The following is an 11,700-nucleotide window of genomic DNA, read 5'->3' on the forward strand; positions in this document are numbered from 1 at the left end:
TATAATAGGCTCAATTAGATGTGACTCTTTATAATCCTTTATGCACACAAGTTGTGACTTGTGACAACTTGATGGTCTTAAAATTTTCAGCAATAAAATATTTTGTAATTGTTAAAAATAAATTTTATGATTTAATATAAAAAATAAAATTAAAAATCATTCATATTTTTAATTATTAAGTATAATCAAGTTTCTGTAAACTTAATTAAAATAATTAATAATAATTATAAAATAAATTTAAAACAAAATATTGGATGATTAGAGGCGACATCTTTGTATCCTTTAAAAGTTTCAAGGACAAAAATGGGGATAATTTATTGTACTCAAAATTATCTTGATTAATTTCAATTGTTGTAAAATAATAGTAATAATGACAATAATTATATTCATAATAAAATCAAATAAAAATGTTTCATAAAAAATGATCTATAATAATTTAAAATTTGATGGATGTGACATTCTTTTAATCATTAAAGTTTTGATACTTAAATTGTGACAACTTGATATTTTAAAATTTCATTTATAGTAAAACAACAAGGATCGAAATCAACATTAACTTGTTCTAAGAAATTGAGTTTGGTGTAACATCTTTATTGATTATACTTTTAGGACAACTATGATAACTCAAAAAATAGTTCTAAAATAATAAAAATAAAAATGATTAAAACATATAATTTCAAAAACTACTCTAATTTTTTATTGTATCAGGAGATACATAAGACTAAGGGATCACCCTAGTTAAACCCTTTAAAATAAAACATAAGACTTCACCAAATGTAAATAATAGAATAAATTAGTTATCATTTTTTGTTACAAATAATTCTTAATTTTGATTTTGGAAGAGATAAATATTTTAAAGTTATTAATAATTTACTTAGTTGATTACAGGCAACCGTCTTAGGACGGATGTCATAGGATACTAATATTTTTCTTACGTGTAATCGACTATCGAATTTAAATATGATTTTCAAAGACTATTTTACTTTAAATAGATTTTCCAATGTTTTCACAATAAAAAATATTGTTTGTGACTCTACTTATTTTTCAAAATGTATTGTTTTGAATTTTTGTTTTCCTGCCACAACTCCGATTGCCACAATATGATTGGAAGAAAATATTTTACTAAAAATACTTTTCTAAATGTTTTGCACTAATATTATGATGATAAAAAAATAAAATAAAATAAAGAAAAAAATTCTTTCAAAGAGAAACATGAACTTTAAGCCATATATAGATGGTTGTCACTTGTCATTATATATGTGCATGATGCCATGGTCCGGTTATATTTTATTGTAAAGAAACAAACAAATTTAATTAATGTCATTATAGATCAATCAATTTTTGTTCTCCAAATTTTGTAAATCTTTTATAATCTTTTTTTAGTCCAATTTTATTCTCAAAAAAATCAGAAAATATCAATCAAATCTAAATATTAAAACATTGGACCATCTCAGATTAAATTTACAATTATAATTAAATTGATCCAAATTCTAAGTTACAATCTAGGATGATATCAAATTTATTTTTATTTTTTTATTTTACAAGCACATGCATGAATCATTACCATTGTTTTGAAATCAGATCGGACTAGTTGGTTTGATCGGAAACCAATAACAAGTCTGGTCTAATGTTTTTTAAAGATCGGTGCATCATAAAACTAGTTAAAAATCGTTGAATCAGTCAAAAATTGACAAAAACTGATAAACTTGATGGGTTAACCTTTAATCGATTTGACTTAATTTTTTTTGTAAGCTTTCAAAACAACGTATCTTTTGGTTTTAAAAAATAAAAAATATTATAATTTATGACATTTTGAGTGAATTTTATTTTTCATTACTATCCATATTAATTTATGAATATTATGTTATTTTTTGTTTAATATTATAAGGATATTATATTAGTGTCTTCATGTCACGGTCCAGTTCAAGAACATTGATGGTTACTAACCAGAATAACGCGGCGAATAACAAAAACAACATTAAAAATAGAAAACGTTATCCCCGTCGTCGTTGTCCGTACAAGCTCACGACACAAGCAAAGTTTGCAAACACACTGTTTGGAGTTTGGACCACGCGAGTTGTCAATATAAAATTGAGGCCGTTGGATCCAAGTGTTTGGGTCGACAATCGCAGACGTTTTAGATTGTAGTAACACTTTTTTTTTTTTTGGTTGAATTAGTTTTTTATCCTTAATTGAATTTTTGTTCGTCAATTTTTAAGTTCAATTGTTTTTTTTTTCTTTCTTTCTAGATTCAATTAAGTTCTCTTATTTTTAAAATAATTTCAATTAGGTTGTTATTATCAATTTTGACTAACGATGTTAATTGTAAAATCATATAGTCGTTGTCGTGTTTTTCTCTCTCTTTTTATTTTATTTTAAACACAGACACAAATATAACGTCATTTGAAATTTACATTAAAAACTTAATTAAATCTATTTTTAAAATTAGAGGAATAAAAAATAGAAGATTAAATAAAAAAATAAATTAGAAAAAAATAATTTAATCTTTATTTTTCTTCTCGCATACTTTTCGGAACAGTTTGAATGTGAAAGAAAAAAATATAAAAAAACTGAAAAATTATTTAAATTAAAATAAGGAAAAAGAATATGAGACTCACGTTATTTAAATTTTTTTTACTAAGTAATTCTTTTCCCAGAACCAAACCAAGAAGGGCTTCATGTGTCGACTCTTCCAGTGAATCCTTTCCGATAAGGCTAGCATTCTTCAAAACTCGCCCAATCAGAGAACGCCACGTGGAAGTTCGGATGGCTGTTAAACATGTCAGCAAATTAAAACGAAGCATCGCACACCATATCCCTCTGCAACAGAAACTCTAACTCAACCGTTCACACACACACGCACACACACTTAGTGTGATACTAAGTACGTACGTCGTCGTTTTGACCCTCGACTTGAATGAATGCCATGGTGAGTAGGAAGGAGTGATAACCGTAAAAGCAGTGCCGTATACTAAAAACGACAACAGAATGGAGTGCGTTGCAGCGAGGAACTTGGCGGCAATGGCGTTTTGCGTGAGTCCTTCGTCGTCGAGGTTGAGGTTGCGACGGAAGAAGCTGTGGAGAAGACGAGCCGCGTCGTCCTCGTCGTCGTGCGGCGGCGGCCGCGGCGTGCGGTGGCTGAAGGTGGAGGCAAAGGCGGGGAGCGAGAGCTGCGTTGCGACCAAAGAGGACTTCGCCGATGAGGAAGATTATGTGAAGGCCGGTGGCTCCGAACTCGTTTTCGTACAAATGCAACAGAAGAAAGCCATGGAAATGCAGTCCAAGCTCGCGGATAAGGTTTTTGGTTCTCTCGCTTATGCTTCTTGGATTTTGATTGTTGTTGTTGACTTCTTGTGTGTTGAATGTGGAGCTTCGTTTGGATCGGTCCTGAAAGGTTCATGAGGATTGGATGCATTTTCGTGCTGTGTTTTTTGTTTTTGGTTGAAAAATTAGTGGATAATGTTTTACGCTTTATTTTTTCTTTTCGCTTTTAGGTTACTTTAGACTACATTATCAGATATTTACGGCAATACAAATTTTACAATTATTTTAAAAATATGTAGGTTACAATAATCTGTAAGAACTAAGAAGTACGATTTTTTTGGTGAATGCGATAAGAAGTAAGATTATCTTGATATGAATAAAATTTCATAAAACATAAATAATAAGTATATTATTCTAATTAAACAAATCCAATTAATAACATACTTTTTGAATATTACTAAAACAAAAAAATTATAAATTACTTCCTATTAATTACAAATTGAAATAGTATTGACAATCTCATTTCTTTCTCAAAATCATCTACGGAAAAGACAATTTCCATTTTTAGTTCATCAAGGAACAATGTTTTTTTTTTTTATATTATACATGCTTTTATATTATACTGTATTGTTTTTTTTAAAGCTTGAATACTTCACCGATATGCATTGAAGTATCTGAGAGTATCGATATGGGATACAAATACATGAAGCAAAATTAAGTATGAGTGCTTCATAGGTCATCTTGAGAAGCTAATGATAAAAAAGTGATTTGAGTTTTTGTTTTTTTTTTTTTAATATAAGGAATTGCGTTAGATTTCTTTAGTACATACTGATATTTGACTTGTGTGATGAAGTTGAGGTGTGATGGGTTTTGCTGTGATGATCTTTTTGTTTGGTGAGAGTGAAACCATTGTTTAGTTGTGTGGATGAAGTTGAGGTGTGATGGGTTTTGGCTGTGATGATGATCTTTGTGTTTGGTGATAGTGAAGCCATTGTTAAGTTTTATACACTGATGCGCCGATTTTGATGGTTGCAGAGATGCATAACAAAATTGTGTTTTGGATTTCTGTTATCTTACTGAGAATCTGTTGTTAACCACTCTTGCAGTTGCCACCTATAGGAGATGATATACTGGATCTAGTTGTGATTGGTTGTGGTCCGGCTGGTCTTGCTCTTGCTGCTGAATCAGCCAAGTTAGGACTGAAAGTTGGGCTTATTGGTCCGGATCTCCCTTTTACAAACAATTATGGTGTGTGGGAGGACGAATTTAAAGGTATCGTTCTTGCTGCATCATTCTACTGATATCATCTTTGTATCAGATATATGCTATTTATTTAAAATATTGTCTCGGCCAACCCTACTCAGTCCTAACCCATGTGGAATAGGGCCAAAATGCCTCGTGGTTATGTGGGTTAGCGATAATAAGGACAATAACAATAGTCTTGTTTTAATGAGGTCGGTTACTTGTATCACTTAACATCAATGGATGCGATCAAAAACCAAATTCTCATAAATGTAAATATTATTTACAAATAAGATTTCCTATAACTTTCTTGTTGGTGTTTTATTGGTTTCACGTGACTAAAAACCATACAATTTATTCTCTTCCGGTGGCTATTTCTTTGTGCATGTTCAAACCACTTTAATCAATTTTTGTTTTTCATTTTTACACAAAAAGTGTTGTACCAATATCTCTTTGTTATACGTATTCTGTATCCCATCCTTTCTTATGCCGCCATACCATAAAGTATAACCAGGTGTATAGTATTACGATAAAGTTACCTTTGAGCTTAATCAGTACTTTGTGGTTGTTAATAACCCTTTATGTCTTTCTCCCTTTTAACAATCCAATTTGTTATATAAAAAAAATTCAATTTGTATCTTGTATCTTTATTAATTTTCCCATTATTTTATACTACTGATCCCATATACTTAAACTTAGAAACTTGTGGGTATGACATCTTCTATTTTTGCCTCCAAAGCATTTTCCTTTCGTGTGTTGCTAAAATTATAATGCATATACTTAAACTTAGAAATTTGTGGTATGACATCTATCTAAGAGCTAACATTTTCCCTTGAATCTTCAATTAGAACTATATCATCTGCAAATGACATACATTTAGGGATAAACTTTTGAGCTAACTCTTTCAATAGTAATTTTGTGAACCTAAGTTGTACATGCCTAACAAATTTCATTTAGGTGGATAAACTTCTCTATCCACATATATGAAAAGAAAATAAAAAGGTAACATACACTGAGCTTCTTCATACGCTAAAATCAACATATGCATATTACCTTATGGAGAAGTTAAATTAATAAAGCCATAAAAGCTCAATTCATTTTAGTGGAATTTCTAAATGCTTATAAATTCCGATGAACTGTAAAACTCTGATATTTTGTAGGTTTTCAATTTGAAGTTTTGACATTTTGCCCTAAAAAGCAAGACTTTTTCTTTTTGACAGATGCATACTTGCTTATTTGATATTATGCATTGAGGAACATGATTAATTCATTATAATTTCAGATCTCGGACTTGAAGGTTGCATTGAGCATGTTTGGAAGGATACCATTGTCTTTCTTGACAATAAGGACCCCATTTTTATTGGTCGTTCCTATGGACGTGCCAGTCGGCATCTGCTTCATGAGGAATTGTTAAGAAGGTACAACCGTCTAACTGTTGGTGATATATTTACTATCACTGTTATCTTCCTAATTGTAATTTAATTTCCTAATAACAATTATTTTATTTATTTTTGTAGATTTTTGATTCATATTAATTTTCCCTAGGTGTGTCGAGTCAGGTGTCTCGTATCTTAGCTCAAGAGTAGAAAGTATTATTGAGGCAACCAATGGTCATAGTCATGTTGTCTGTGAATATGACATTGTAGTTCCCAGCAGGTATGACAACTCACATGCTTCTAAAATTTTTATCCATTTATCTATTATATATGGAAACTTCTGACATGTTATTATAGGCTTGTTACTGTTGCATCAGGAGCTGCTTCAGGGAAACTGCTGCAATATGAGGTCGGGGGTCCAAAGGTTTCTGTCCAAACAGCTTATGGTGTGGAAGTTGAGGTTGGAGGCTGGCTCTATGTTTCTGTTTCTCAGTTTACTACTAAGTGTTTAGTTTATAGATTGATGCTAGTATCATTAAAAATATCTTGCTTATTAACATTAATTGTTGAGAATCCTTTCTCATATTTCCTGATCCTGAAGGTCCACATTTCTCCTCTCCTGCATCTTTTTAATATGTGACGTAGGAAAATCGCTTATTTGGTGTAGTTAATATTAGTGAATTGTTATTCTGTAAACGGAAGCAGTCTGGTAACAAGCTACTGTTTTCATTTCTTTGACTATTTGGTGTCTATATATTTTCATTAATAACGCAGTTTATAAGTCTGTTTAAATCAGACCAAAATTGGTGCTTCTTTTTGTCATACCTTTTTAGTATCATTAAATTAATTAATATAGCTCTGCTTAAGCAAATCAATTTTTGGAGCTCATTTGCAAAGTGCAAAATGATAATATAAAAAATTACAGTAACATTTTTGGAAAAAAAAATCAAGAGGGATTGTTATTAGGTCAGGTAGTATTTTAATATTAGTCTTTCTTTCCATCGCTTTAACCATATATCATGTTTATATTTTTATTAAAAAAATTTAAATACGTAAGATGTGATAGCCTGTAATAATGACATTTTTTTGTTACAATATCAGGTGGAAAACAATCCTTATGATCCAAATCTGATGGTTTTCATGGATTACAGAGACTACATGAAGCAAAATGTTCAATGTCCAGAAGCAAATTTTCCAACATTTCTTTATGCAATGCCCATGTCCCGTACAAGAGTGTTCTTTGAGGTTTGCTCCATGTTTTTAAGTTTAGTGTTTTACATTACGTGTTACAGTTCTGTTAACTCTTTATGCAAAAATGCCAATTACAGGAAACCTGTTTAGCGTCAAAAGATGCCATGCCTTTTGATTTACTAAAGAAGAAGCTCTTTTCAAGATTAAATACAATGGGGATCAGAATTACGAAAACTTATGAAGAGGTAAGGTATTGGAAATGCCAGGTTTGACTGTTGATTATGTATATATAAGGAGAACAGTTTTGGAGTTGAAATCCTGTGCTTCCCTTCATAACTGTGTGTTATCCTCAAGCTCAGTTTTCATGGAGCTTTTACATTATAATTTTTAAATAATAATATGATAGGTACAAGTTCTTCTAGTGCATCTAAGCATCTCTCGCGTCTGAATCTGAATTTTGAGTGCCCAAAAGAAATTACCTTTCATCTATAAATTTTTATATAGGAATGGTCTTATATCCCAGTTGGTGGATCGTTACCGAACACAGAACAAAAGAACCTTGCATTTGGTGCAGCTGCCAGCATGGTGCATCCAGCCACAGGCATGACTTCAACACATTTTGATTTAAGGGATACGGTTTAAATTTATTGCCATTCAATATCAGTTTTTATCCAATAGGGTACTCTGTTGTGAGATCTTTGTCAGAAGCTCCAAAATATGCTTCAGTAATTGCTACTATTTTGAAAGATGGCCATGCCAAGGACATTATTACGCAAGAAAGAAGAAAGGAGAATCTATCTATGCAAGGTAATCAAGCATAGTCATTATCAGAGCCTTAGATGTAAAGTTACTCAGTTTCTCTAAAATTGCGTAAACTATGCTTATTTTGTTTCTTTCCTCAAACAGTTACTGTCTAGCACAAAATTGTAGATTTTTTATTTTTTATTTTTATGTATATTACCAAAAAATTTGAGAACTGACACTCAGACTTGATGGCAATGTGATTATGTGAAGCCTTTTTTACTTGTATATGCATTTGAATTTTTTTTTCCTTTCAGCTTGGAATACCCTTTGGCCTCAAGAAAGGAAACGCCAGAGAGCATTCTTTCTTTTTGGATTAGCTCTAATTCTGCAGCTGGACATTGAGGGCATTCGAACATTCTTTCGTACTTTCTTCTGCTTACCTGATTGGTATGGTCTATTTTGTCTCATGTATTTGATAGATTTCTTGGAATTTGCTTTTTAATGTTTTCCAAGTGTAATATGACTAGGATCTCATTCTTAATTTTTAAGGAGATCTATACAAACGAAATTCCCTAAGGCCTATAATGATCTAAACTTATGTGTGGACAAGATAACCAAAGATACAAGGAAGGTAGCAAAAGAGACTCACGGTGAAATAAGAGATTGTTTACCTAAGAGGAAGGGAAATCTTGGTTTTTGACCGCGAATGTGTGTGATGAAGTTAAGGTTAAAAGGAAATGTCTTTAGGTAAGAATGCTGAAAATTGGAGAAAATATAAGGTATCTAAGGAAGAGACCAAGAATGAAGTGAGCGAAGCAAGAGCTAGAACTTTTGTCTGGTTTTAGGTACCAAAGATGGAGAAAATTATTTGCAGGCTTGCTAAATGCAGGGAAACAAGGACAAGAGATTTGAATCTAGTGAAATGCATAAAAAATGGAGAAGTTAACTTCTTGGTTACGGAAGAAGATATTAGGAAAGATGGAAGAGTTAATTCCATGTGCTATGTAATTAAGGACAGGAATTTGTATTTCACTCTAATAAGCTACACACTAGAGATCAGGACCAAAGTTGTATCTTTTATTGTAGAATTTTCTGGAGCATGAGTTAAAAAAAAGCGTTGAAGAGGACAAATAATGACCCAGCAGTTAAATGGGATAATATACATGCTGAGATATGGGAGGGCCTACGAGAGAAAGGCATTAGTTGGCTCACAAAGCTGTTTAACGGTATTATGAGGTCTAAGAGAATGTTCGATGGGTGGAGAATAAGAACTTTAATCCCTATCTATAAGAACAAAAGAGATACACAGAGTTGTGCAAATTATAATGGATTAAGCTCATGAACCATACTACGAAATGTGGAAGAGGGTAGTTGAGCAGAGATTAAAACAAGAGACTCATATTACTGAAAACCAATTTGGTTTATTATCTGGGAGGTTGACAATGGAAGCAATATACTTGCTACACTAATTCATGGGGTGATATTTGAGGAATCAAAAAGACTTACGTATGGTTGATTTGGAAAAGATATACAACAGGGTGCCAATGTTGGAAGGCTCTAGAGAAGTGAGCCATATATCATATGTTGCTTATATTTGAGCAATCAAGGATATGTATGGGAAGGTTAAGAGTATAAAATATAAAATAACTAAAGATTTGGATCAAGAGTCAGCTTTGAGCTGTTTTTTTTTACCTTGATGTTAGATGTGCTTACTAAGCATATCTAAAAGTTGGTGTCACTATGCATGCTTTTGTTGGATGGTATGATACAGATACAGATACAGATACAGTCCTAGTTGGAGAGTTGAGAGAGAAAATCAATGAGAAGTTGTAGATGTATGTGTAGACAAGTTTTGGAAGCTCATGAGTTTCAATTAATAAGAAGTAAGGAGAGTATAATATAAGTTTAGAAGTGAAAATTGAAGACTATGCCTTACCACTAATCACCCTTGCCGGAGTGGACGTTTTGATTAAGTGACCAGAATTTGTTGCAAGGATTAAGCTTCATTCAAAATAGAGGCTACAAAGTTAAAACGTCAGTTTTGCTTCTTCATTGGTGATCATTGTAGATGATACTAGGATGAAAGCCATATGCTTAACTAATTTAGATAACTCTAATGGGATTAACTGGGAAACCACTTGTATTCATAAGATGGATTATGGTTATCCCATCTCAGTTCCTAGCAAAACTTGTATTCATTTACTTGGGGTTTTACTAAAAGCTTTCTAGAGATTACAACTTGTTGAGATTAGATAAACCATTTTGCTTTCTCGTGTTACAACTTAAAAACCTGACTTCATTGCTTATTGCTTAATCCCCCAGCGCCCTCCCTATTTTTTTTGTGATAGAAATTGCTTTCTAATATGAAATTATCGTTAAATGTTTTTTTCCTCGCAGGATGTGGCAGGGATTTCTTGGCTCCTCTCTCTCATCTACAGATCTTGTATTATTTGCATTCTACATGTTCATAATAGCACCAAATAACTTGAGAATGGGTCTAGTCAGACATCTGCTTTCGGATCCTACTGGTGCAACCATGATAAAGACTTACTTAACGATATAATACGTTTCTATAACTTATCTATTCCCACGCTAGGTACCCTGTATTGGGAGACGGGTTAGATTACTATAGGAGCCACAATAGTAGTTCGTAGATTCTTGTATAGACATGCATATTTTAGTTAACACCAGAAATGTTCTTTTATGATTTTTATATCCCGTCTGCTATTAAAGTGCTCGTCTGTTTATACGTTTCTTGTAGCTTTTTTGGTGATAGATTCACAGTTAGAATGTGCTTCTCATCTGTTTCTTTTTCCCTCTAAAGAAGAACCATCATTTCTGGTTTAATAATAGATAGATAATTTGACAATCAACTTTCATATGCACATCCTAGTATTTATAGCAATGATGAGCGTGAACTAATCTGCTACACAAATTACATCTTAAAATCTAAACTAATCGGTCAATTCATGAATCCTAGCTAACTCTACTTTCCCAAACCAGAACTTAGCCTTTACCTAATAATCTACTTTTAAAAGCTTTAGGAGTTACAAAATGTGTATGAACAGACTTCGTGATCATCAAGTTGTTACGAAGAAAACTTAAGCTCACCTCATCAAGCTGTGTGTGATACTCTTTATTCCGATATATATATTTATATGATACAATATATGAAAATGTGAAATTACATAAAATGATTTTATTCAATAAACATAAAAGAGCGCATGGGTAAAAAGTTCATTTTACATTTGCGTCAATCACCAAATTAAAAACTTATCAATTAAGGGTATGAAAACATTTCCAGTTCAAAACAAGGTCGTTCAAGTATAATGACATGTTTGGAACGTCAGATAATTAAAATAGAAACTCATGTTCCAATGTCATATTCTATCAGAGCATTATGTCTTGATTTCTTCTAATATGAGGTTTCTTAAAGTAATCTACCTAACCATTTGTTCCCACAAACACAAGGTTTGTGATCATCACAAGATTTAAACACAAACAATACAAATGGAGTGAGTTATCACATTCTTAAACAAGTAGAGATAAACGAAGACACATATATATAGTATAAGTATAACAAGTTCAATTTAGCACAATTCGCATTGTTTTACCACTCATTGCGTAACATCACTTGTTCCAAGGATTTAATCACAAAATCACATTCTACATCTTCACATTAATCAGGTGTTTAGAACAACAAATCTTAAGTACAACACAACATCTCACACTCACATAATTCATTATCCACCATCACGTAGCAAGTCACAATGATCATTACACATGCGTTATGCAATAGATACACTCAGACTTAATCCTATATGTAATGTAATACTATGTCAGTGAAAAACCTCGTCGGACGTCTAGGAGTACAAGACAGACC

General features: G+C 32.0%; 1 protein-coding gene across 1 annotated transcript; it reads left to right on the forward strand.

Annotated features, from left to right (window-relative positions):
• The first annotated feature begins 2,804 nt into the window (after positions 1–2,804).
• LOC100788180 (lycopene epsilon cyclase, chloroplastic) lies at positions 2,805–10,564 on the forward strand. The gene is made up of 11 exons (XM_006597761.4): positions 2,805–3,297; positions 4,371–4,536; positions 5,789–5,924; positions 6,052–6,162; positions 6,240–6,342; positions 6,984–7,127; positions 7,211–7,318; positions 7,578–7,674; positions 7,752–7,880; positions 8,132–8,264; positions 10,215–10,564. Exons 1-11 carry the CDS (start codon positions 2,989–2,991, stop codon positions 10,378–10,380), a joined length of 1,602 nt encoding a protein of 533 aa, XP_006597824.1. The 5' UTR covers positions 2,805–2,988; the 3' UTR covers positions 10,381–10,564.
• The last annotated feature ends 1,136 nt before the right edge of the window (positions 10,565–11,700 follow it).

This window comes from Glycine max, chromosome 15 (genome assembly GCF_000004515.6).
Source record: "Glycine max cultivar Williams 82 chromosome 15, Glycine_max_v4.0, whole genome shotgun sequence".
NCBI classification, from domain to species: domain Eukaryota; kingdom Viridiplantae; phylum Streptophyta; class Magnoliopsida; order Fabales; family Fabaceae; genus Glycine; species Glycine max.